The 27,780-nt window shown below is 53.7% G+C and overlaps 1 protein-coding gene across 2 annotated transcripts in view; it reads left to right on the top strand.

The window, feature by feature from the left end:
* LOC132385428 (tapasin-like) overlaps positions 1-27,433 on the top strand; it is a 33,405-nt gene extending 5,972 nt beyond the window's left edge. For both annotated transcript variants that reach the window (XM_059957490.1, XM_059957489.1), the window contains exons 3-9: positions 4,087-4,359; positions 5,544-5,885; positions 10,847-11,170; positions 12,057-12,158; positions 15,218-15,255; positions 23,126-23,166; positions 27,151-27,433. In XM_059957490.1, coding sequence (XP_059813473.1) covers positions 4,087-4,359; positions 5,544-5,885; positions 10,847-11,170; positions 12,057-12,158; positions 15,218-15,255; positions 23,126-23,140 — 1,094 coding nt within the window. In that variant the 3' untranslated portion in view covers positions 23,141-23,166; positions 27,151-27,433. The remainder of the gene's footprint in view (positions 1-4,086; positions 4,360-5,543; positions 5,886-10,846; positions 11,171-12,056; positions 12,159-15,217; positions 15,256-23,125; positions 23,167-27,150) is intronic.
* Positions 27,434-27,780: the final 347 nt, after the last annotated feature.

Raw genomic sequence — 27,780 nt, 5'->3', positions numbered from 1 at the left:
TTTACGCTCTGGTGTAGATTCCGTCACCTGTAGGTGTGGAGTGGTGATCTTTCTAATAGATTTAAAAACCTGGAGAGGGCCTGGCCCCTGACAAAAAGACTTCTCTGTGTCCCTTAGTGTCTTCCCTATTCTACTCTCCCTGTGTACTACAGTGCCGTGGGGGGCAGTTTATACTGAAACATAGAAATCTACAGCACATCGCAGGCCCTTCGGCCCACAATATTGTGCCGACCATGTAACCTACTCTAGAAACTGCCTAGAATTTCCCTAGCGCAGAGCCCTCTATTTTTCTAAGCTCCATGTACCTCTCTAAGAGTCTCTTAAAAGAGCCTATTGTATTCACTTCCCCCACCGTTGCCGGCAGAGTACTCCACACACTGACCACTCTCTGTGAAAAGTTACCCCTAACGTCCTCTCGGTACCTATTTCCAAGCATCTTAAAACTGTGCCCGCTTGTGTTAGCCATTTCAGCTGTGGAAAAGGCCTCTGGCTATCCACACGATTAATGCCCCTCATGCTCACACAGCGAGGAGTCTATCAGGTCATCCTCTCATCCTCCGTCGCTCCAAGGAGAAAAGGCCGAGTTCACTCAACCTATTCTCATAAGGTATGCTCCCCAATCCAGGCAACATCCTTGTAAATCTCCTCTGCACCCTTTCTATGGTGTCCACATCCTTCCTGTAGTGAGGCAACCAGAACTGAACACGGTAGTCCAAGTGGGGTTGAACTAAGGTCTTGTATAGCTTTGACATTCATACAATTAACTGGGTCAAAACAAAGCCCCGCTTTGGCCATGTAATCACTCCCCAGTATACGTTCCTGCTCCCAGGGTAATTCCACCAACACAACTGAATGTTCCAATGCTATGTCTCCTATTCTCAATTCCAATGTTACACTCACATGCCCCACTTATTACCTCGTATCTTCCAATTTACGTTATTTACATTAGTGGTTCGGGATCCTCCAGTGTCCCATAAAAAGGTAACAGGGCGGCCTCTGACCCTGCCACTCACTCGAGGTCTTCCGGTTTCATCCCACCTTGTGTCACACACCCACACTGGTGAGGCCTGACACCGTCGCTGAAGCTCCGGGTACAATCCCCTGGATGTTGGTGTCTCCACAATGTTGTTGTGGGCTCTGTCTTTCTGGCCCCTCCAAGGGCAAACCACATTGCTCTGCTCTTCCTCGTCTCAGGTATGGACATTCTCTCTTAATGTGTCCCTCTTGGCCACAGTTACAGCATTTAATTACTCCACCTTCGGTTCTCCCTGTTCCTGGCCCTGTTCCATTTCCTCTGCCCTTCCCTGCTCCTTCCCTTGGGGTGGGTCCCCCAACCTCCTTTCTCCAGGCAGGTGCCTGACTTTTAATAGTCATCAGCTTCCCATTCCAGAGTTTAGTTGGTCATTGTATCTCCTTTTCCCATCCTGTACACCTTTTCCTCAGTAGCCGTGCCTCAGTGTGTATGGGATCAAACATTCCCTGTGCCTTTTTAGATTCATTGATACGGTGAGACCCCAGTGTCCTCAACCACCTATTTGAGGCCACTGGTCCGAAATGGTCCTGCTCTAATGCTGTCCCATACACCCCTTGGAACACAGTCCATAAATGGGATGTAAATGCAGTTACCTTCTCTGGTAACAGTTGGCTAGTGCGTTTACCGGGTCCCCTCTGTTAACTCCCATAACAGTCACTGTTGCGTTTTTCATTTCCTCACTTCTTGTTGTTTATCTGCTGATGTTGAGTGTATATTTGGGTGTGGTGTATGTTATATTCCGATTTTGATTTGCTCCCCCTATCTGACAGTAACTAGAGGTGTCAGTCGTGCAGATGGTAGCACGGCTGTCGTCGGTAAGGTTACGGTGGGAGTTCCTAATTATCGTAACCATATCTAGTAGTTTTATCTGCTAAAGTAGCTTCTTCTACTGAATATCTCCTTATTCACCTTCCTCCGCTTTTCAGATCCAAAAGCACATACTATTCCTCGCAAGTTGGCCCTGCAACTTTTGAATCTGCTTTCAACACTTTGCATGATCTCCAGTGTTACTTGTCCTTTCCTGTGCTGATTTCTGAATCACATTCAGAGCCGTCTTTAAATCACCACTCTGTTTCTTTAATCCCTCCACTTCATCCTTCGCCAGTGTGGCTGCTTCCTCTAGTTTGTTTTTCTCTCTAAGTAATTTCTGACACTTCAACTAAAACTGGTTCATATCATCGTCCATACTTCTCTGACCCTGTAAGTCAGTAACCCTTTCTCTAAAGGTTTCCACCTCCTTTCGGAGCCTTTTGTGTTCTTCCCATCTCTCTCGCTTCGCTTCAGATTTTTGCTGATATTCTGGAATTTCCTGTCATAACCTATCTCGCTCGGCTTCTGCTTTCTGCCGATATTCATTTTCCGATTCTAATCTATGCCATTTGTCGTAATTCTGTTAAATTTGATTCTATCAGATCCTCTATTAAACAGCCAACTATTGTTGGTTTTTGCAATTGTTTAAACTTCCTGCTCGACAGCTCCCCTTGGGCGATTCTCTACAGAGCATCACCAGCCGTTTCCCCTTCACAACCAGGGTGACCGACAAGCTCCTCATGTTGTGGCCACTTCCCCAACACGTATTTCTGGAGGTATCCCCTCCAACCAAAACAATCCAAGTCCTGTGGACTAGTAGGATTTCCTGAATTCGTCATCCTGGGTCAGTGATCGCTAACTACCCAGTCCCAGATCTCTGTACCTCACCCACGTGGTCTGACTCGAGTCTCCCGCTGATTTATCCTCGAGCCCACCCAGGGATGCCAATTCTGTTACAAGAATCACCCCTTGTAATAATGATCAGTAAGGCAACAAGTAACTTGTTGTCTCAACTAAAAAGCACGTGGGTTCACAATCTGACTCCCTGTCTGCACCCGACTGGAACCCCTGACCCTCCACAAACAGTCAATGAAGAGAAAAGCTACTACCCGGGAAAGGAGCTTACGCTGACCAGGCGTTCCTCGTGATTTCCACAGCTCTTTCCGATCCTGCGTAGGGGCCACTCCATGCTGGAGGGCGATGCGACCGGTTGGAATCATACATCTGTAGATATTTGCGAGAGTCTTTGGTGACACACCAAATCTCGTCAGACTCCTGATGAAATTATGCCAGTTTTGTAATTGCATCAGTATGTTGGGTCCTAAGACACGTTGACACCTGGGATCTGATAAGGTGGCAAGGCTCTGAAAACTCATAACACGGAGAGGAAATTGCTAATCTCTACTGTTTACTCACCTGCCACCTCCCACTGCCCGAACGGGTTTCGCTAGGATTAAGGTACACCTGGTATTTTGCCAGTCCTGGAGCGCAGGGAGATGCGTTCAACATGCTCTGTCGGTTGTTGAACCTAACGATGCATTTAAGATTAAGTTAAAGATTGCTTAATGTAACTTGCAGAATGCAAGTGAAAAGGAGAATGAAATAATTGTTACTCTGGATTGATGCAGCTCAAAACACAATAAAAAAACAATAAATATAAATAAGGTAACTTATTGATTGTATGTCCATAAAGTGACACTAGGGACAGGAGTGTCTGACAGGAAATGATCAAGTCGTGATGGTTGGGGTTTGTGGAGAGACGTATTAGTGGGTGGAGGTGTTGATCAGCCTGACTGCTTGGGGAAAGTCACTGTTTTTGAGTCTGGTGGTCCTGACGTGGATGCTACGTAGCCTCCCTGCTGATGGGAGCAGGACTAACAGTCCATGAGCAGGGTGGGTGGATCCTTCGTGATGATTCTTTCTGTCTCTATGTCCTTGATGGTGGATGGGCTGCTGTGGTGTGAGTTGAGCAGGTCTGACTGCCGTTGTGGAGGCCTCCTCTCCGCCACAGTGCGGTTTCTGTACCAAACCGTGCTGGAAGTTGTCAGGACGCTCTCTGAAATGGTCATCTTTAACCTTCTGTCATTTCAGGCTGTCTCAGCCTGAAATATCGACGGTTTACTCCTCTCCGTGGACACTCAGCCCAACTTGCTGAGTGCCTCCACAGCTTTGCGAGCGTTGCTCTGAATCCCCAGCATGTGCAGAATTATTCTTTAATCTCCCCACCCTCCTCTCCGGAACAGATCACTCTCGGGTTACGGGACATGCGGGGTTTCGCCAGCCGGCGGACGTGAGGGAGAAGCACGGCTGTGAGATTAATAAGTACCTTCCCCAGGACTCCATTCTGGCCTGGGCCGCGCACCTGTCCGAAGACGAACGAACGCCGGCTTATCAGTCAGGCCGCTGGTTCAGCACGCACCTGCACACCCACGACCGCTCCTTCAGCGTGAGCAGTCTGCACCGCGTGGTGTCAGAGCCCGCAGGAGAAGAGGATCCTGCGCCTGTGCAAACCTCAGGTACACCTGCCCTGGTCCTGCTGGGGAGCCCAGTCGGCAGTGAAGGCTTGTCAGTGTGAGAGGGGGGTACCGAGGGAGAGTCACACTGTGGGAGGGGGGTACCGAGGGAGAGTCACACTGTGGGAGGGGGGGGTACTGAGGGAGAGTCACTGTGGGAGGGGGGTACCGAGGGAGAGTCACACTGTGGGAGGGGGGTACCGAGGGTGGGTCAGTGTGGGAGGGGGGTACCGAGGGAGAGTCACACTGTGGGAGGGGGGGTACCGAGGGAGAGTCAGTGTGGGAGGGGGGGTACCGAGGGAGAGTCAGTGTGGGAGGGGTGGTACCGAGGGAGAGTCAGTGTGGGAGGGGGGTACCAAGGGAGAGTCACACAGTGGGAGGGGGGTACTGAGGGAGAGTCACACCGTGGGAGGGGGGTACCGAGGGAGAGTCGGTGTGGGAGGGGTGGTACAGGGAGGGTCACACTGTGGGAGGGATGGTACAGAGGGAGAGTCAGTGTGGGAGGGGCAAGACTGAGGGAGAGTCGCGCTGTGGGAGGGGGGTACTGAGGGAGAGTCAGTGTGGGAGGGGTGGTAACGAGGGAGGGTCAGTGTGGGAGGGGTGGTACCGAGGGAGGGTCAGTGTGGGAGGGGTGGTACCGAGGGAGAGTCAGTGTGGGAGGGGTGGTACTGAGGGTGGGTCACACTGTGGGAGGGGGGTACCGAGGGAGAGTCACTGTGGGAGGGGTGGTACAGAGGGAGGGTCACACTGTAGGAGGGGTGGTACTGAGGGAGGGTCACACTGTGGGAGGGATGGTACAGAGGGAGAGTCACTGTGGGAGGAGTGGTACAGAGGGAGAGTCAGTGTGGGAGGGGCAAGACTGAGGGAGAGTCGCGCTATGGGAGGGGCGACTGAGGGAGAGTCTCAGTGTGGGAGGGACGATACTGAGGGAGTGCTGCACAGAGGGAGGGGTGGTACAGAGGGAGAGTCACTGTGAGGGGTGGTATAGGGTGGGTCACACTGTGGGAGGGGTGGTACTGAGGGAGAGTCTCAGTGTGGGAGGGGCAAGACTGAGGGTGAGTCTCAGTGTGGGAGGGACGATACTGAGGGGTGGTGCATTGTGTGAGATGCTGAGGGGGGGTGTGCTTTCTCTGCTCGTCTCCAGTTCCCCTTGCTGATTGTGGCTCCCTCCTCTCTGTCTCCTGCAGTTGTGCTGAATGTCTTCAGCCGGATGCCTCAGGTCAGTGCCAGGCAGGGTCAGGATGTCCTGCTGGACTGTGGCTTCACGCTGGACCGGTCGATGGGATTCGCGGTGGAGTGGCGATACCAGTTCGAAGGCTCGGGGCACGTGGTTTATGCCTACAACGGACTGCAGGACCGCGTACATATAGCGCAGGAGGGTGCCGAACTCCTGATGAACCTTCTCCACAGCCACGGGAACGCGTCCCTGGTCCTGCGCAACGTGCGCCTACAGCAGGATGGCACGTATATCTGCACCGTGTATGCCCCCAACCTGCAGGCCCAGCAGGCTGTTAGCCTCCACATCTTAGGTATGTCCACCCTTCATTGCCCTCGCCCCTCTGTCATCGCCCCTCTGTACCCCTGTGGCGATAGGCTTTTCCATCGTTAGAGGGGCAGAAAGTGGATACTGTGGACGTGAACAGGACACTCGGGTGGTATGTTGTTTCCGAGGGGTGCTCACAGCATTCTGAAGGGGAGGGCTGGACAGTGGGACGTATTGTTACCAGCAACGTAGGTAGTGGGTCCTGTGGAGAGGATATAAAGAATTAGAGCAGAATCTGACCCCACAGGACATCCCTAAACCTGGGGCTGAACGTAGAACAGGAACTGGCCCTTTTGCCTGTCCATTTTGTGCTGAATGTGGTGCCAAATTAAAGTAATCACTTCTGCTTTCTACAGCCTATATCTCCTCACACCCATTTCCTGCATTGTCAAGTGTCTCTCTCTAAGAGCCTTTTAAGCACCGCTGTTGTACCATCTGCCGGCTGGTGGCGCAGTGAGATCAGCACCAGACTCCGGAGCGAAGGTTCCCGAGTTCCAATCCAGGGCGGGCCACTCCCGGACACCGGGGTGGATTTCCATCTGTGCCAGGTTGAGTGTCGGCCTCATTTAAAAAAAACACTGCGCTTGAAAAGGACATGGCGGACCACTCTCACACAAAACTATTGTATCGTCAGGAAATGTAGACGAGAGCAGTGGAGATGATTCAACGATAACTTTGAGAATAGATCACAAACTAAACTTAGCTGGGGAGAGTGAAAACTGGGAGGAACTGGTGGAGTCCGGTTGGATCACTGAGTGAACAAGGACTGGGGATGAGTCTGGAGCGAGTGGTGGGTGAATCCTGTTGGCTGGGTGGCTGCTGGCAGGTGTCAGTGGGAGCAGGACTGACTCCACCACTGCCCATTCCAGACACCCAGAACTCTCTGTGTAAACAAACACTCCGCATATCATCTTTCAATTATCCTTCCTTCAGCTAAAATATTCCCCCTGAGAAAGAGTGGCTGTCCACTGTCTATGTAGACAATGAGACAGTCATTCAGTCAGCTGTTTGATTACTGACTGGGTTGGCACACGTGGGCCTGCCAGTGCTGCACCGTTCTCAGTACGTCTTGCGTGTGACAACCCTGAGGAGACACTGAGGCACTTGACGAGGACCAGTCAGAAGAACTTGGGTTTAAGGGGAGCGGCCATTGTGCGAGTGTTGGGGTTTGGCTCATTCGGGCTTCCCTGAGGAGAGATGTAGGTGTTAGGTTGATCTTTTTAATGTACATTCAGAGCAGGATAGCGGGGTGGCTGACGGGATAGCGGGGTGGCTGACGGGATAGCGGGGTGACTGACGGGATAGCGGGGTGACTGACGGGATAGCGGGGTGACTGACAGGATAGCGGGGTGACTGACAGGACAGCGGGGTGACTGACGGGACAGCGGGGTGACTGACGGGATAGGGGGGTGACTGACGGGATAGCGGGGTGACTGACGGGATAGCGGGGTGACTGACGGGATAGCGGGGTGACTGACAGGATAGCGGGGTGACTGACAGGATAGCGGGGTGGCTGACAGGATAGCGGGGTGATTGACAGGATAGCGGGGTGACTGACAGGATAGCGGGGTGGCTGACAGGATAGCGGGGTGATTGACAGGATAGCGGGGTGACTGACAGGATAGCGGGGTGACTGACAGAATAGCGGGGTGACTGACAGGATAGCGGGGTGACTGACAGGATAGCGGGGTGGCTGAGGATAGCGTTGTGATTGACAGGATAGCGGGGTGACTGACAGGATAGCGGGGTGACTGACAGGATAGCGGGGTGACTGACAGGATAGCGGGGTGGCTGACAGGATAGCGGGGTGATTGACAGGATAGCGGGGTGACTGACAGGATAGCGGGGTGACTGACAGGATAGCGGGGTGACTGACAGGATAGCAGGGTGACTGACAGGATAGCGGGCTGACAGGATAGCGGGGTGACTGACAGGATAGCGGGGTGACTGACAGAATAGCGGGGTGACTGACGGGATAGCGGGGTGGCTGACGGGATAGCGGGGTGGCTGACGGGATAGCGGGGTGACTGACGGGATAGCGGGGTGGCTGACGGGATAGCGGGGTGGCTGACGGGATAGCGGGGTGACTGACGGGATAGCGGGGTGACTGACGGGATAGCGGGGTGGCTGACGGGATAGCGGGGTGACTGACGGGATAGCGGGGTGACTGACGGGATAGCGGGGTGACTGACGGGATAACGGGGTGACTGGATAGCGGGGTGGCTGACGGGATAGCGGGGTGACAGGATAGCGGGGTGACTGACAGGATAGCGAGGTGGCTGACAGGATAGCGGGGTGGCTGACGGGATAGCGGGGTGACTGACGGGATAGCGGGGTGACTGACGGGATAGCGGGGTGACTGGATAGCGGGGTGACTGACAGGATAGCGGGGTGACTGACAGGATAGCGGGGTGACTGACAGGATAGGGGGGTGACTGACAGGATAGCGGGGTGACTGACAGGATAGGGGGGTGACTGACGGGATAGCGGGGTGACTGACAGGATAGCGGGGTGACTGACAGGATAGCGGGGTGGCTGACAGGATAGCGGGGTGGCTGACAGGATAGGGGGGTGACTGACGGGATAGCGGGGTGACTGACGGGATAGCGGGGTGACTGACGGGATAGCGGGGTGACTGGATAGCGGGGTGACTGACAGGATAGCGGGGTGACTGACAGGATAGCGGGGTGACTGACGGGATAGCGGGGTGACTGACGGGATAGCGGGGTGACTGGATAGCGGGGTGACTGACGGGATAGCGGGGTGACAGACGGGATAGCGGGGTGACTGACAGGATAGCGGGGTGACTGACAGGATAGCGGGGTGCTCCTCTTGCAGGGTGCGGGAAGCTCCGGTGATGGTGACTCCGCAGGAAGTGCATCCAGCTCTGACAATCCGCATTAAGGAGCTGGAGCTGGGACTGGATGAACTCCGGGTCATTCGGGAGACTGTGTGATTGATTGACAGGACATACCGGGAGGCAGTTCCCAAGGTACAGGGTGACAATCAGGAGGGGGAAACCCTGTGGCCACCCCCCTCAACAACAGGATACTGTGGTGGGGGGGGAAGATGACCTAGCAGGTGGGAAGTCACAGTGGTCAGGTCTCTGGCTGTGACTCAGAAGGGAAGAGGGGAGATGCAGCAGGCTGTAGTGAGAGGGGTTTCGTTTGTTAGAGGAACAGAACAAAGGTGGACAAGAAAGAGATTGTTGCCTCCCTGGTACCAGGGTCAGGACATCTCGGAACTAGTTCTCAACTTTCTTAACTGGGGCGGTGAACAGCCGGAGGTCATGGTTAATGTAGGTACCAATGACATGGGTAGGACAAGTGACAAGGTTCTGCAAAGGGAGTTTGGTGCTAAGTTAAGGGACAGAACCTCCAGGGTTGTGATCTCAGGATTGCTACGTGTATCACCTGTTAGTGAGGCCGGAGCCAGGAAGATTATACAGTGTAAAACATGGCAAATTAGTTGGTGTAGCTTAAGATCTTTAGATCATTGAGCTCTCTTTCAGGGAAGGTGGGATGTGTACAGAAGGGGTGAAGGGGCCAGAGAGAGTCACAGAGATGGGGAGGGGTGAGGCACTGAGTTCTTGGACCCTATATAGATTACGGAGGAGATGTTTGCTGTCTTGAGGCAGATTAGGGTGGATAAATCCCCAGGGCCTGACGAAGTGTTCCCTCAGACCCTGTGGGAAGCGACTGCCAAACCTGTAATGGGCCACAGCAGCTATGAGCTACAGGAGAGGTGCCGGAGGATTGGGGGATATTATTCCACTGCTTAAGAAAGTTATTGGAAGGAGCTCTAAGGAACTGGATAGACAGGGGCTGATTGGAGGTAGTCAACAGGGCTTTGTGCGTGGTGAGTCGTGTCTAACCTATCTTAGAGATTTTCGAGGAAGTTACCTGGTAAGTTGATGAAGGTAAGGCAGTGGATGTTGGATACATAGACTTTAGCAAAGCCTTTGACAAGGTTCCGCTTGGGATGTTGGTCACGGACGTGAGGTAGTAAATTGGATGAGACATTTGCTTTATTGGAGAAGCCAGAGTAGTTATAGATAGTTGCCTCCCGAATGCGGGGGGTTGCTGTGACTCGTGATGTTCCATCAGGATTGGTGCTGGGTCCATTGTTGTTTGTCATCTATTTCAATAATCTGGATGATAATGTGGTAAACTGGATCAGCAAATTCGTGGATGGCACCAAGATTGGGGTGTGCTGGACAGTGGTGAGACTATCAACGTTTGCAACCGGCTGGGAAACTGGCAGATGGAATTTAATGCAGAGAAGTGTGAGATGTTACACTTGAGGAGCATCAGCCAAGCTCGGTCTCACACAGTGAGCGGTAGATCAGAGGATGTGGGAATAGGGCCCATTCAAAGTGGTGTCACAGGTCGATAGGATCATAAAGAAAGCTTCTGGCATGATGGCTTTCATAAGTCAAAGTACTGAGTACAGGAGATGGATGTTATGTTGTACAAGATGTTGGTGAGGTCTAATTCGGAGTACTGTGTGCAGTTTTGATTAAACCTACAGGAAAGATGTAAATAAGGCTGAAAGAGCGCAGAGAAATATTACAAGATGTTGCTGGGTCTGGACCCCTGTCATAGGGAAAGGTTGAATATTCCCTGGAGCGTAGAGATTGAAGGGAGATTTAGTGGGGGTACACAAAACTCTGAGGGGTGTCAATAGGGGAAGTGCAAGCAGGCTTTTCCCACTCAGGTTGGATGACGAGAGGTCATGGGTTAAGGGTGAAAGGTGAAATATTTAAGGAGAATGCGAGGGGGTGGTGAGATGGTGGAACGAGCTGCCAGTGGAAGAGGATTTGATCATTTAGGAGAGCTGCGTGGATGGGAGGGGTGGAGGGCACACAGAACAGTTTGTCTCAGACTAGATGGTGTCAGTTCCGTTCCGTGTTTCTGGTTGTCTCACTGCCCCTGCGTGTCTGTGCAGAGCCACCGACACTGGTGCTGAGACCCGACCCGCTGTACCTGTATCCGGACCAGGCGCAGGACATCCTGTGTGAGGCACTGGGCTACTACCCGCTGGACGTCAGCATGACGTGGACCCGCAGGGCCCCTGGTAACGGCAGCGCAGAGCTGCTGCCCAACAGCTGGCTGAACGGACACAACAAGAACAGCGACGGCACCTTCAACGTGACCGGCGTCATCTCGGTCCGCCCTACCGCTGCCGATCACGGCACCGTCTACACCTGCCACGCGCAGCACGTCTCCATGAAGGGTGGGGTCAGGAAGAGCCTGACACTGAAGGTGGCAGGTAAAGACCTCTCCCCCCTCCCACTGTCAATACCGCCTCTCCCACGGCGTGGCACTCTCTCCTCTGCCCCCCCCCCCCCCCCGCAGTGCGATGCTCTCCCCCACCTCTGTTCCTCTCTCGGAGCAGCAGCCCCCTCCCCAGCCTCGGTCTTCCTCCCACTGCGTAGTCCTCCTTTCATGGCGGCCCTTCCACAAAACTCAACGTACTGAGTCTTGTCTTTTCCATTAGTTTTAAACTTGTGAACTTCATAATAGGATGGATACTTTCTTAAAGTGTATACAGTGCAAGAGCACAATGCCATTTAAACACCAGAGAAAGTGTCGGGCCTCATCAGTGTTTATCCTGAAGGCAAAAAACACCCAATCTAAAGTCTAGCTCAAACTTTTTTAGATAAGGGGCCAGAACTGCCCACAACAGCCACTCGCTGAGGCTTCGCCAGAGCTTCAGAAAGCCTCAACATTACACCTGCTTTTACATTCCAGCCCTCTCAAAATGGAAGATTTGCCTTCTTTACCACCAACTCTTCCTGCAAGTTAATGTTTAGGGAATCCTGCACGAGGACTCCCAAATCCCTTTGAACCTCGGAGTTCTTGCCCTTTAGAAAATAGTCTGTCCTTTCATTCCTTCCACCACAGTGCCTGGCCATAAATTTCCCAGCATTCCCCTCCTCTCCTTCAGGCTCTGCCTGTCTGCACTGTCTCCCTGCCCCCCCCCCCCCGCCCCTTCAGTGTCCCTCCTCTACTGCCACTGGTCCCGCAGTGCTCCCTCAAGACCCTGCATTCCCAGCGCTGATTCCGAGACCGTTTCCTGTTCCGAGGGGCACACATCCTGTGCAACCCGTCTGGAGTCTGTGGTGGAAAGCTAAATCTTCCTAATGTCTCCACAGGAGTGTCGGGACCCTCGGTGGAGGACGCGGTGGGGATGCTGGTCTGTGCCTTTGTCCTGTACGGGGCTCTGAAACTGCTGTACTGTTTTGTGTTCCCTCAAGGTGAGCTCCTACTGCCGTCCGCTGGGGCTGGGGGTGGATATCGACAGGGAGAGCGGGAGCTGATCCCTGTACGGACAATCCGGCTTGTGATCTTTAGGCCCCCACACCCCTTCCTGTCTGTGACCCCCTCCAGCCCCCAGACTGCCCCCTGTCTCTGTAACACCCCCTAACTCTGACCCCCACACCCCTCCCTGTCTCTGTGACCCCCCAACTGACCCCCACACCCCTCCCTGTCTGTGACCCCCCAACTCTGACCCCCACACCCCTTTCTGTCTGAACCCCCAACTCTGACCCTCACCCCTCTCTCTTGTAACATCCCCTAACTCTGACCCCCACACCCCTCCCTGTCTCTGTGAACCCCTCCAGCCCCCAGACTGCTCCCTGTCTCTGTAACACCCCCTAACTCTGACCCCCACACCTCTCCCTGTCTCTGTGACCCCCCAACTGACCCCCACACCCCTCCCTGTCTCTGTGACCCCCTCCAGCCCACAGACCGCTCCCTCTGTTTCACCCCCTAACTCTGACCCCCACACCCCTCCCTGTCTCTGACCCCCAACTGACCCCCACACCCCTTCCTGTCTCTGTGACCCCCTCCAGTCCCCAGTCCGCTCCCTGTCTCTGTAACACCCCAACTCTGACCCCCACACCCCTCCCTGTCTCTGTGACCCCCACACCCCTCCCTGTCTCTGTGACCCCCCACACCTCCCTGTCTCTGACCCCCAACTCCAACCCCCACACCCCTCCCTGTCTCTGTGACCCCCCAACTCTGACCCCCACACCCTCCCTGTCTCTGTGACCCCCCAACTCTGACCCCCACACCCTCCCTGTCTCTGTGACCCCCCAACTGACCCCCACACCCCTTCCTGTCTCTGTGACCTCCCAACTCTGACCCCTACACCCCTCTCTGTCTCTGTAACACCCCCCAACTCTAGCCCCCACACCCCTCTCTGTCTCTGTGACCCCTCAACTCCAGCCCCCACACCCCTCTCTCTCTGTAACACCCCAACTCTGACCCCCACACCCCTCCCTGTCTCTGTGACACCCCAACTGACCCCCACACCCCTTCCTGTCTCTGTGACCCCCTCCAGTCCCCAGTCCGCTCCCTGTCTCTGTAACACCCCAACTCTGACCCCCACACCCCTCCCTGTCTCTGTGACCCCCACACCCCTCCCTGTCTCTGTGACCCCCCACACCTCCCTGTCTCTGACCCCCAACTCCAACCCCCACACCCCTCCCTGTCTCTGTGACCCCCCAACTCTGACCCCCACACCCTCCCTGTCTCTGTGACCCCCCCAACTCTGACCCCCACACCCTCCCTGTCTCTGTGACCCCCCAACTGACCCCCACACCCCTCCCTGTCTCTGTGACCTCCCAACTCTGACCCCTACACCCCTCTGTCTCTGTAACACCCCCCAACTCTAGCCCCCACACCCCTCCCTGTCTCTGACCCCCAACTGACCCCCACACCCCTTCCTGTCTCTGTGACCCCCTCCAGTCCCCAGTCCGCTCCCTGTCTCTGTAACACCCCCTAACTCTGACCCCTACACCCCTCCCTGTCTCTGTGACCTCCCAACTCTGACCCCTACACCCCTCTCTGTCTCTGTAACACCCCCCAACTCTAGCCCCCACACCCCTCTCTGTCTCTGTGACCCCTCAACTCCAGCCCCCACACCCCTCTCTCTCTGTAACACGCCAACTCTGACCCCCACACCCCTCCCTGTCTCTGTGACCCCCACACCCCTCCCTGTCTCTGTGACCCCCCACACCTCCCTGTCTCTGACCCCCAACTCCAACCCCCACACCCCTCCCTGTCTCTGTGACCCCCCAACTCTGACCCCCACACCCTCCCTGTCTCTGTGACCCCCCAACTCTGACCCCCACACCCTCCCTGTCTCTGTGACCCCCCAACTGACCCCCACACCCCTCTCTGTCTCTGTAACACCCCCCAACTCTAGCCCCCACACCCCTCTCTGTCTCTGTGACCCCTCAACTCCAGCCCCCACACCCCTCTCTCTCTGTAACACCCCAACTCTGACCCCCACACCCCTCCCTGTCTCTGTGACCTCCCAACTCTGACCCCTACACCCCTCTGTCTCTGTAACACCCCCCAACTCTAGCCCCCACACCCCTCCCTGTCTCTGACCCCCAACTGACCCCCACACCCCTTCCTGTCTCTGTGACCCCCTCCAGTCCCCAGTCCGCTCCCTGTCTCTGTAACACCCCCTAACTCTGACCCCTACACCCCTCCCTGTCTCTGTGACCTCCCAACTCTGACCCCTACACCCCTCTCTGTCTCTGTAACACCCCCCAACTCTAGCCCCCACACCCCTCTCTGTCTCTGTGACCCCTCAACTCCAGCCCCCACACCCCTCTCTCTCTGTAACACGCCAACTCTGACCCCCACACCCCTCCCTGTCTCTGTGACCCCCACACCCCTCCCTGTCTCTGTGACCCCCCACACCTCCCTGTCTCTGACCCCCAACTCCAACCCCCACACCCCTCCCTGTCTCTGTGACCCCCCAACTCTGACCCCCACACCCTCCCTGTCTCTGTGACCCCCCAACTCTGACCCCCACACCCTCCCTGTCTCTGTGACCCCCCAACTGACCCCCACACCCCTCCCTGTCTCTGTGACCTCCCAACTGACCCCTACACCCCTCTGTCTCTGTAACACCCCCCAACTCTAGCCCCCACACCCCTCTCTGTCTCTGTGACCCCCCAACTCTGACCCCCACACCCCTCCCTGTCTCTGTGACCACCCAACTCTGACCCCCCCACACCCCTCCCTGTCTCTATGACCCCCAACTCTAACCCCACAACCCTCCCTGTCTCTGACCCCCAACTCCAACCCCCACACCCCTCCCTGTCTCTGTGACCCCCCCCAACTCTGACCCCCACACCCATCCCTGTCTCTGTGACCCCCCCACACCCCTCCCTGTCTCTGTGACCCCCTTCCTGATGTGAGCAGTTGGCTTACAGTGCGGACCGTGCCGATACCCAGGGTCACTGCGGGGAGGTGTGTGGTCAGAATAATCATCAGTGTCTTGTCTGTCCTGCAGGTTCTGCACTCAGCGTTGGGACAGAGGATGGAGAAAAGGTAACTTCAGAATCAGACTTAATTTCGCTGACATATCTCGTATATACATGTATGTAAACAATCAAATGAAATAAGTCGTGCCCATGAGAGCAGTGAGGAAGTGTTCATTGTCCATTCAGGAATCTGATGGTGGAGGGGAAGAAGCTGTTCCTGAAACATTGAGTGTGTGTCTTCAGTGTCTGGACCTCCTCCCTGATGGCAGCAATGAAAAGTGGGCATGTCCTGGGTGATGGGGGTGCTTAACGATGGATGCTGCCTTTTGTTATCAGCATCTCCTTTTGAAGGTGTTCTCGGTGCTGGGGAGGTTGGTGTCCATGATGGAGCTGGCTGAAATTCCACCTCTGCAGCTTTAGCCAATCGTGTGCCAATAGCCACTCCTTCATATCAGATGGAGATACAACCAGTCAAAACGTAGGAATTAGCATCTCTGAAACACCCCCCCCCCCCACCGTCTCTGTGATTCTCACCAGCCCCCGGTCCCCACACCCCTCCCGTCTCTGTGATTCTCCCCAGCCCCCGGTCCCCACACCCCTCCCCGTCTCTGTGATTCTCACCAGCCCCCGGTCCCCACACCCCTCCCCGTCTCTGTGATTCTCACCAGCCCCCGGTCCCCACACCCCTCCCCGTCTCTGTGATTCTCACCAGCCCCCGGTCCCCACACCCCTCCCGTCTCTGTGATTCTCCCCAGCCCCCGGTCCCCACACCCCTCCCCGTCTCTGTGATTCTCACCAGCCCCCGGTCCCCACACCCCTCCCCGTCTCTGTGATTCTCACCAGCCCCCGGTCCCCACACCCCTCCCGTCTCTGTGATTCTCACCAGCCCCTGGTCCCCGCATCCCTCCCCGTCTCTGTGATTCTCCCCAGCCCCCGGTCCCCCGCACCCCTCCCCGTCTCTGTGATTCTCACCAGCCCCCGGTTCCCCCCCATCCCTCCTGTCTCTGTGATTCTCACCAGCCCCCGGTCCCCGCACCCCTCCCCGTCTCTGTGATTCTCACCAGCCCCCGGTTCCCCCCCATCCCTCCTGTCTCTGTGATTCTCACCAGCCCCCGGTTCCCGCATCACTCCCAGTCTCTCTGATTCTCCCCAGCCCCCGGTCCCCCCCATCCTTTCCCGTCTCTGTGATTCTCCCCAGCCCCCGGTCCCCCACACCCCTCCCCGTCTCTCTGATTCTCCCCAGCCCCCGGTCCCCCCCATCCTTTCCCGTCTCTGTGATTCTCCCCAGCCCCCGGTCCCCCACACCCCTCCCCGTCTCTGTGATTCTCCCCAGCCCCCGGTTCCCCGCACCCCTCCCCGTCTCTGTGATTCTCCCCAGCCCCCGGTCCCCCGCACCCCTCCCCGTCTCTGTGATTCTCACCAGCCCCTGGTTCCCCCCCATCCCTCCTGTCTCTGTGATTCTCACCAGCCCCCGGTTCCTGCATCACTCCCAGTCTCTCTGATTCTCCCCAGCCCCCGGTCCCCCCCATCCTTTCCCGTCTCTGTGATTCTCCCCAGCCCCCAGTCCCCCCCACCCCTCCCCGTCTCTGTGATTCTCCCCAGCCCCCGGTTCCCCGCACCCCTCCCCGTCTCTGTGATTCTCACCAGCCCCCTGGTTCCCCGCACCCCTCCCCGTCTCTGTGATTCTCACCAGCCCCCTGGTTCCCCCCCATCCCTCCCGTCTCTGTGATTCTCCCCAGCCCCCAGTCCCCACACCCCTCCCCGTCTCTGTGATTCTCCCCAGCCCCCGGTTCCCACACCCCTCCCCGTCTCTGTGATTCTCACCAGCCCCTGGTCCCCCCCATCCCTCCCGTCTCTGTGATTCTCACCAGCCCCCAGTCTCTGCACCCCTCCCCGTCTCTGTGATTCTCACCAGCCCCCGGTCCCCGCACCCCTCCCCGTCTCTGTGATTCTCCCCAGCCCCCGGTTCCCACACCCCTCCCCGTCTCTGTGATTCTCCCCAGCCCCCGGTTCCCCCCATCCCTCCCGTCTCTGTGATTCTCCCCAGCCCCCGGTCCCCCCCATCCCTCCCGTCTCTGTGATTCTCCCCAGCCCCCGGTCCCCCCCATCCCTCCCGTCTCTGTGATTCTCCCCAGCCCCCGGTCCCCCCCATCCCTCCCGTCTCTGTGATTCTCCCCAGCCCCCGGTCCCCCGCACCCCTCCCCGTCTCTGTGATTCTCACCAGCCCCTGGTTCCCCCCCATCCCTCCTGTCTCTGTGATTCTCACCAGCCCCCGGTTCCTGCATCACTCCCAGTCTCTCTGATTCTCCCCAGCCCCCGGTCCCCCCCATCCTTTCCCGTCTCTGTGATTCTCCCCAGCCCCCAGTCCCCCCCACCCCTCCCCGTCTCTGTGATTCTCCCCAGACCCCGGTTCCCCGCACCCCTCCCCGTCTCTGTGATTCTCACCAGCCCCCTGGTTCCCCGCACCCCTCCCCGTCTCTGTGATTCTCACCAGCCCCCTGGTTCCCCCCCATCCCTCCCGTCTCTGTGATTCTCCCCAGCCCCCAGTCCCCACACCCCTCCCCGTCTCTGTGATTCTCCCCAGCCCCCGGTTCCCACACCCCTCCCCGTCTCTGTGATTCTCACCAGCCCCTGGTCCCCCCCATCCCTCCCGTCTCTGTGATTCTCACCAGCCCCCAGTCTCTGCACCCCTCCCCGTCTCTGTGATTCTCACCAGCCCCCGGTCCCCGCACCCCTCCCCGTCTCTGTGATTCTCCCCAGCCCCCGGTTCCCACACCCCTCCCCGTCTCTGTGATTCTCCCCAGCCCCCGGTTCCCCCCATCCCTCCCGTCTCTGTGATTCTCCCCAGCCCCCGGTCCCCCCCATCCCTCCCGTCTCTGTGATTCTCCCCAGCCCCCGGTCCCCCCCATCCCTCCCGTCTCTGTGATTCTCCCCAGCCCCCGGTCCCCCCCATCCCTCCCGTCTCTGTGATTCTCCCCAGCCCCCGGTCCCCCCCATCCCTCCCGTCTCTGTGATTCTCCCCAGCCCCCGGTTCCCACACCCCTCCCCGTCTCTGTGATTCTCCCCAGCCCCCGGTTCCCCCCATCCCTCCCGTCTCTGTGATTCTCCCCAGCCCCCGGTCCCCCCCATCCCTCCCGTCTCTGTGATTCTCCCCAGCCCCCGGTCCCCCCCATCCCTCCCGTCTCTGTGATTCTCCCCAGCCCCCGGTCCCCCCCATCCCTCCCGTCTCTGTGATTCTCCCCAGCCCCCGGTCCCCCCCATCCCTCCCGTCTCTGTGATTCTCCCCAGCCCCCGGTCCCCCCCATCCCTCCCGTCTCTGTGACCCCCTTCCTGATGTGAGCAGAAGGTGTGATGGTTTACAGTAACAAAACAAATCTCTAACTCCTGATGAAATACAGCAGCTGTCGTGATTCTTTGTATTTGCGTCAATATGCTTAGCCCAGGATAGATCTTTAGAGATGCCCCCCTCCCTGTATGAAGTGATTGTCCATACCTCGCAGACAGGCGGTGGAGGGGCAGCTGCCTCCTTGAACCTCTGTGGTCTCCGGTGAAGGAGATCCCTCGGTGCGATGGGGAGGCAGTTCCAGGGTTTAGACCCAGTGACGTAAGACAGAGGAGCAGAATGAGGCCATTCAGCCCATTGAGTCTGCTCCGCTGTTCCATCATCACTGATCCCAGGTCCCACACAACCCCATTCAGTGGCCTTCTTGCCACAACTCTTGATGCCCTGACCAATCAGGGCACTATCAATTTTATTGTAAATAGGCACCCTATCCTCATTATATGGGGGATGCATTCCTCATAGTCGACACATGATGTGAAATCGCATAATGTGAATAATTATTTAAGTGGAGAAAGTAGGGATGCGTTCCACAGGGCTTCCTAAATATGTTTTATCTCTAATTTATTCACATTTTCATACCAACACGACACAAAAGCAGTACCACAAGACACATTTGTATTATATTTAATCAATTTAAGATAATATTCAGTGTAATAATCATAGAAAGTTAATATACTAGGGTGTACAGTACTCACCACCAGTGGCAGGTGTGTTTGCTCTGGGTGATGAGTGGTGGTTGTGGTGTCGGGCAGCTTTACGTGGATAAGGTGGATGGTTGTGGTCGTCAGGATCATATCAAGTACAGCAAGGGGTGGAGGAAGACTCACAGAACTCTTAGAACAGCCGGCAGCAGTTTGAAGAAAGTGGTGAGGGTTGTTTGCTTGGCAGCATTTTGTTTTTCAGCATAAATTTTCCTGTAGGGAAGAAGGGTTGATGGCAGGGAACGACTGAAATGCTGATTCTGCTCTAAACTTGGGTCCGTGTCCATCGCCATTTGTGCCCAGTGTTCCGACTTCCACCATTCCCTCACCGTTGGGAAACTCCTGGGATTTTCAAAATCGTCTGTTGCTTACAGCATCTGAGAGATAGTTCGCCATAAAAAAAATACTCCTTGAATGTGGATCGCACCTTGGTCGAGTGTTTGAATCAGCGATGTTGTGTTAGGCGGCAGGAAACGCAGTGTTATGTTAGGATGAATGCTGTCCAAATGTTTAGGATGGGCTGGCGCATTGTCAAGAAACAAAAGAACTTTAAAGGCAAGATTCTGTTCCCGGCAGTAGTGTCCCAGGGCTGTGCTACTTTCACCTGATGCCGCGCTGTTTATAATTTCCAACTTTTTTTCAAGTGTTAAAGCGGTTCTCTGCCGCTCGGCTGATGGCCCAGGACATGACATCGGACGCTTAGGAGGCATCGTTAAATTTTTCAAGCACAAAATCACTGCACTGTAGTAAAACCAACAAAAGTTTAAGAGTGGAAAATCGCACGTCCACACCTTGCCAAAACCAATGCGAGACTGGCGGGAGTGAGACTGTGAGACACACGCATGTGACTTGTATTGGAGGGAAAGCGGTACTCCCCGCATAACAGAGTTTTTGTCACATATAAGGAGATGTTGGTAGAAATAGGTTCCTCGCATAACTGTGAATCCACACAGTCTGAAGACACATCTAACGAGAATAGGGTGTGTCCACGGTCTCCACAGCTCTCTGCGGCAGAGCATTCCACAGTTTCACTGCTCTCTGGCTAAAAAATTCCTCCTCACCTCTATTTTAAAGGGTTGCACCTCAATTTTGAGGCTGTGCCCTCCAGTTCTGGATACCCCCACCAGAGGAAACATCCTCTCCACCTATCGAGTCCTTTCAGCATTCAGTAGGTTTCAATGAGATCCCCACACATTCTTTTAAATCCCAGTGAGTACAGGCCCAAAGCTGCCAAACGCTCCTCATATGTTAACCCCACTTTATATGATTCCCAGAATGTTTTTTTTACCCTTGCAATTTCTTAACTCTACCCACAAAGATTCAACATTCTCTGATCCTATGTCACCTCTTTCTAAATATGTAATTCCACACCACCACCTCTGCCTCCCTGCCTGTCCTTTTAATACAAAGTATATCCTTTGATATTAAACTCCCATCTGACTTCTTTCAGCCATGCCTCAGTGACACTCACAATGTCATACTGATCCATCTCGAATTGCACCAGGAGTTCATCCACCATATTCCAAATGCGACATGCATTTAAATACAACATCCTCAATTCTGCATTCTTTACCCTTCTGAATTTTGCCTCTGTGGTACAAATTAACTCTTTGCTCTGTCTGCATTTGTACCCAGTCATTGTCTTGTCCTTCCTTACAACATGTTACACCCAGCCATCATCTACTTGTAGACCTGCTGGCTCATCCTCAGCTCGATCATACTGGTTCATCCCCCTGCTGTACTAGTTTAAACCACTCCCAACAGCTCTCGTAAATCTGCCCGCTAGAGTGTTGCTGCCCCTCGGATTCACGTGCAACCTGTCCCTTTTGTACAGGTCATACCTGCCCCAGAATGTTCCAGAAATTCAAATTCCTGCCCCCTGCTCCAATTCCTCAGCCATGTATTTATCTGCCACCTCATTCTATTCCTATCCTCACTGTCGTGTAGCACAGGCAGCAATTCTGAGATTACTACCCTTGAGGTTCTGCTTTTCGACTTCTTTCCTAACTCCCTGTAGTCTGTATTCAGGACCACCTCCCTTTTTCTGCTTATGTCATTGGTACCAAAACGTACCACAACTTCTGGCTGCTAACCCTCCCTTTTCAAGATATTGTGGACACTATCAGTAACTTCGCAGTCCCTGGCACCTGGGAGGCAAACTACCAACCGTGTTTCTTTCTCGTGCCCACAGAAATGTCTATCTGCCCCCCCCCCATGTCCCCTATTACAGCTGGCGGTGCAGTTCCCTACCCCTATAAGCCACAGGGCCAGAATCAGAGCCAGAGGCACGGCTGCTGTTGCTCCCCCCACATAGGTCATCCCCCAACAGTGCTCAAAATGGAGTACTTATTGTGAGGGGGGCGGCCACAGGGGTGCTCTCCACTATCTGACGTTCTCCCTTCCCTCTCCTGACAGTCACTCATTTATCTCTCTCCTGTAGCCTTGGGGTGACCACCTCCCTGTAGCTCCTGTTATCACCTCCTCACTCTCCCTGACCAGACGAAGGTCATCGAGCTGCAGCTCCAGTTCCCTAACTCGGTCCCTCAGGAGCGGCATCTCAACGTACCTGGTGCAGATGTGGCCATCAGGGAGGCTGTTAATCTCCTGGAAATCTCACAGAGCACTGGCCCTGTTCTTTCAGGTGTTAGATAAGAAAAAGAAATCAATAAAGTTATCTGCTTGCCGCTCTTCCGCCTTGCCAGTCGAATGACGACCACTCCCATGGAGACCGGGTTTTTCAAGCTCCACTCCACGCTGGAATGCTTCTGTGTCTGCAGCACTGTCCAATCAAAACCTCACGTTGAAAACTGGCTGCTCTTTTCCGCCGTGCTCCGGACCTGCGCGGAATGCTGTCCTCGCACGTCAGGGCCCTCCCTCCCGGAGGTGCTGTTCCCCTGGAGCATTGGACAGTTCCACGGTACAGGCTCTTTGGCCGTCGACGTTCGAGACACTCCAACTCTTCCTTCCCCAGGCGGCCCTCCACTTTTATCCAAAAGTTCAAAGTAGATTTAGTATCAAGGTACACATACGTCACCATTTGCAACCCCGACATTCATTGACAGGAAATGCAAATAAACAGGATAGAATCAGTGAAATAGCACACCCAACAGGAAGGGTAAACAGCCTACGAGCAAAGGGCAACAAACTGCAAATACAAACGGGAGAAAAGAAAGGAAATGATTGATTATTAAATAAATAAGCAATTAATATGGAGATGAAGAGACCTTGAAAGTGAGTCTATAGGCTGTTCAGTTACGGGGTAATTGAACATGGTGTGGCGCGTGGCCAAGTGGGTAAGGCATCAGTCTAGGGATCTGAAGGTCGCTAGTTCGAGCCTTGGCTGAGGCTGCTGTGTCTGGGTGGTGGGGTATCAGATGACAGATGCGTTAGAGCTCCATGTAGATATAATCGACAGTGGGGAGGTCTTTACCTGTAATGGACTTGGCCATATCTGCTATTGTTTTGCCATTCAAAGGCATCGATGTTTCCGTATCAGGTGTGATGCAGCCAGTCAGCGTATTCTCCACCACAGTTTCAGACGGCATGCCAAATCTTCACAACTTCTAAGGACGTAGGGGCATTGTTGTGCCTTCTTTGTAATACGGATACTCTGAACTGATAACACCAGGGAATATCCACGTGCCTTATAAATGTCCCAAATACATTTCTGCCACCATCATCACCCCTGGCCGAGTGATCCATGCACACACCGCTCTCCATGTAAAATAAAACTATCTCTGACTACCCTCAGCTCCATCCCCCCCCCCCACCATACTTCTCTCCAATCACCCTTGAGTGAGGGAAAGGAGTTTGCAGGAAGGGTAGGGTTTTGGAGGGAGGAAGTTTGTGTTTGTGAGGTTGAATCTGTTTACATGCTGTTTATCTCTTTCTAGGAGAAGAGTCAATAACCTGTGGAGTGCTGCTGAGGCTGGGGGTACGTACAAATGGGGTGTATTGGGGGTGGGGGTAAGATGGGAACCTCCCAGTTCCTGTAGAGACCTTCCACCGTAAACCATCCTGTCAGCTTCATCCTACTATTGAACAGTGCGCTAGCTGATCAGCTCTGCCCTACCAATGGCCGCCAATAAGAACGTAAGAAATCGGAGCAGGAGTCGGCCATCCGGCCCATCGAGCTGCTCCGCCATTCAATAAGATCATGGCTGATCATAGTCTTATTCTCACCTACCTGCCTTTTCCCCATAATGCTTAATTCCCCTACTACGCAAAAATCTATCCAACCTTGTCTTAAATGTATTTACTGAGGGAGCCTCCACTGCTTCAATGGGCAGAGAATTCCACAGATTCACCACCCTCTGGGAAAAGCAGTTCTTCCTCATCTCCAACCTAAATCTACTCCCTGAATCGAGGCCATGTTCCCTAGTCCTAGTCTTCTATGTCTCACCCATCAGTGGAAACAACTTTCCTGCCTCTTTCCCGTTCATAATTTTATATGTTTCTAAAAGATCTCCTCTCATCCTTCTGAATTCCAGTGACTCAATCTCTCCTCATAGTCTAACCCCCTCATTCTGGTATCAACCTGGTGAACCTCCTGTGCATCGCCTCCTCATATCCTTCCCCAAGTAAGGAGACCAGAACTGCACACGGTACTCCAGGTGCGGCCTCACCAGTTGCAGCATGACCTCTCTGCTCTTAAATTCAATCCCTCTAGTAATGGCCAACATTTCATTTGCCTTCTTGATAGCCTGCTGCACCTGCAAACCAGCCTTTTGTGATTCATGCACAAGCACTCCCAAGTCCCTCTGCACAGCAGCATGCTGCGATCTTTTTCCATTTAAATAATAATCTGCTCTTCCATTTTTCCTTCCAACATGGATGACCTCGCAATTAGCAACATGGTACTGCATCTGTAGACCCTTGCCCACTCACTTAACCTATCTATATCTCTCTGTAGACTCTCTGAATCTTCTGCACAATTTGCTTTTTCTACTCAATTTAGTGTCATCGGCAAACTTAGATACACTACATTCGGTCCCCTCTTCCAGATCGTTAACGTATATCATGAACAGTCGAGTGTCCAGCACTGACCCCTGGAGCACACCACTCACCACTGATTGCCAACCAGAGTAACACCCATGTATCCCAACTCTGCTTTCTATGGGTTAACCAATTCTCTATCCATCTTTGCATCCCTATGGATATGTCTTTTATGTGGCATCTTATCAAGTGCCTTCTGGAAATCCAAGTAAATAACTTCCCCTCTATCCACTGCGCTCATTATATCCTCAAAAAACTCCAGCAAGTTTGTCAATCAGGACCTGCCTTTGCTGAATCCATGCTACATCTGCCTGATTTCTTTCCAGATGCCTCACTATTTCATATTTAATGATAGGTTCAAGCATTTCCAACTACAGATGTTAAACTAACTGGTGTACGTTACCTGGCTTCTGCTTACATCCTTTTCTTGAATAGTGGCATCACATTCACCATCTTCCAATCTGCCAGGACCTGCCAGGAGTTATCACCAAAGCCTCAGCGTAACCTCTGCCATTTCTTTCAGTACCCTGGGATGCGTTCCATCAGTACCAGGGGTCTTGTCTGTTTTTGGGCCCACAAGTTGCCAGGCACTATCTCTTTAGTGATAGCTATTGTATCAAGGTCCTCACCTCCCATCGCATCCATGTCATCTCTCTTCGGCCTGTTAGATGTGACCTCCACTGAGAAGACCGACACAAAATAGTCATTCAAAGCCTCAGCCATTTTCTCATTTCCCAATATCAATTCCCCCTTCATCCTCCAGGGGACCTACTTTGGCCACCCTTTTCTGCTTTATATGATCATAAAAACTTTTACTCTTCGATGTTATATTTTGTGTTAGTTTATTTTCATAATCTATCTTCCCTTCCTTAGTGGTTCTTTGTTGCTTTTTAAAGTTTTCCCGATCTTCTGGTTTCCCACTACTCTTGGCGACTTTGCTTTTAATTTGATGCCTTCCTTTATTTCCTTAGTTATCCATGGCAGGCTCTCCCCACCTTTACTGTCCTTGCTTTTAACTGGAATATACTTTTGTTAAGCACTGTGAAAAATCTTTCAAAGTCTTCTACTGTTCCTCAACCATCCCACCATATAGCCTGTGTTCCCAGTTTACCCTATCCAACTCTTCCCTCATCCCATTGTAGTCTTCCTTGTTTAGGCAACCTGTCAGTTCTGCCCAACAAATGGCCATCAATAAATCAGCCGGTCAGCTCCATCCTACCATTGGCCAATAGCAAAACTGGCCTATCAGCTCTAGCCTACCATTGGCCATCATCTGCCACCTTACCCCGGCCCCGGCAGAGACCAGTCCAGTCATAGTTGAACTTATTGGAGGCCGAGGAGGCACAGGCATGGATGTAGTTGCTGGGAGATATTCCCCAGTTGGGTAAGGGGTCCCTTGGGTCAATGGAGGAAGTGAGGATCTGCCGTCGTGGGAAGAGCAGTGTTTGGAAGTCTTGCTGCCCAGGAACTCACTACGTATTCCTGGTTGGGAAGGACCAGGATTTGGTCTGTTGGGGATGAGGTGTTGCGTACGATCATTGGGGGAAGGGAGATATGTCCACATACCACAAGAAGACACAGCAGAATTAGGCCATTCAGCCCATTGAGGTTGCTCCACCATTCCATCATGGCCGACTTACATTCCCTCTCTCAGCCCCATTCCTATGCCTTCTCCCTATCACCCTAGATGCCCTGACTATCAACCTCTGCTTCAAATGAACCCAAATGACTTGGCCTCCACAGTTGTCTGTGGCAATGAATTCAACCTATTCACCACCTTCTGGCTAAAAAAATATAATCCTCATCTCTGTTCTAAATGGACGTCTCTCTGTGCTGAGGCTATGTCCTCTGGTCCTAGACTCCCTCACGACTGGAAACATCTCCTCCATGTCCAATCTAACTGGGCCTTTCAATATTCAGTAGGTGCCTCACTGTATTTTAAATGTTATTAATATACCTGACTCAAACACCTCCACGAGCAGCTCATTCTGAAAACCTCCAGCTTCGGGGTGAAAAGAAGTGGCCCCTCGGATTCCTATTAAATCTCTCCCCTTCCAGCTTGAACCTTTGCCCTCTGGTTCTTGATTCCCCAATCCTTGGGAAAAGATTGAGCGTGTTCACCTGATATTCTTATTCTCCTAAACGTGGAGCATCAGATTAAATCCCTGGAGGAGTACCAGGTTAGCTGTGTAAACGGCAAGCATCCTAGCACAGACTCAGCAAATGATCTGAAAGTATGAGTGTCGAGGCCATGAGGGTGGTCTCTGTACTGGACCATGGGTGGTCCCAACGCTTTGCCCACACCCCTATCTCACCCTGCCACACAACCGACCCACCACAGTGAGATAGTTCTCTGAAACAGAAAGGAAATGCTGGAGGAACTCGAGTCAGGCAGCGTCTATGGAGAGGGAGTGCCCCTGGGCTGCAGAGGTAGGGAAGCGGGCAGGTGACCGGTAACACCAGGAGGGGGTGGGGGTGTGAGCGGGACAGTCTCAGATAGAATAGGGTGAAGGAACAAAGAGAAAGGAATCTGATAGGAGAAGTGGGGGGGGATGAGAAGGAGAAAAGAGGGAAGGAGGGAGGGCAGGAGGGGAGTCAGAATGAGGAATGGAGAAAGATTGATGGGGAGAAATTACCAGAAGTTTGAGAAACCCATCTTTATGCCATTGAGTTGGAGGCTACCCATATACAATATCAGGTGTTATTTCTCGAACCTGAGTGGGAGGCCATGGATAGACGTGTCGGAACGGGAGGTCCAGTTGCAATGGCTGGCCGTCAGGAAACCTCGGCTGTACTGGCGGACGGAATGGAGGAGCCCACTGAAACCACTGGCTTTGTAGCTTTGCCACGGTTACTTGTGCCCTGCCCGCTTCACTCGCTCTAGACTTTCACCGTGCCCTGTAACGGGCGTTGTCTGTTCCAGGTCACCCCAACCCGCACGGTATGTACAGGAGGAAGAGAGAGCACCTTATTCTGCTCTATAATGTGTGTCTTTCAAGGATTCGGCCAAGAACCCTGTTAAACTGCGGACTTTCGTGGATTGGTCTAAAAACCGTGTTTATGGCGGACTGTTAATAAATGTGTGTGTTTCACGGAACGAACTGTCATTGCGTTAAACGCGGACTGTTTGCAAGATGTATATAATTTTGTGCATTGTGCACCAAGCAGTTTTCTAAATTGTTGCGGAATAAAATGCTCTACTTTCATACCTGTCTGGACTGGGAATTTGATGGTGTGTCAGGAGCTTGTGCAGACGCTGGAAATACAGAGCAACACACAGTGTTGCTGGAGGAGCTCGGCCTCAGAATCAGAACTGGGTTTAGTATCACTGACCTATGTTGTGAAATTTGGTGCTTTGTGACAGTGGTACATTGCAAAATGTAAAATAAACCCTAAACAAAAATAAATAAATACCTGTGATTTATAGTTCATACCAGGACCGGTACATTTTGGCCAAATTAGCCGAGGTTTCATTGGAAAGAAAAATAAAAACAATGAGAATCAAGTTATGTATTTGAATGAAATACAGAACAAATTAGAAACTACTCTGGTA

This window comes from Hypanus sabinus, assembly GCF_030144855.1.
Source record: "Hypanus sabinus isolate sHypSab1 chromosome 5 unlocalized genomic scaffold, sHypSab1.hap1 SUPER_5_unloc_1, whole genome shotgun sequence".
In the NCBI taxonomy this organism is placed as follows: domain Eukaryota; kingdom Metazoa; phylum Chordata; class Chondrichthyes; order Myliobatiformes; family Dasyatidae; genus Hypanus; species Hypanus sabinus.
Note: the sequence above shows the minus strand (reverse complement) of the source record. Positions and strands in the feature narration are given on the sequence as shown.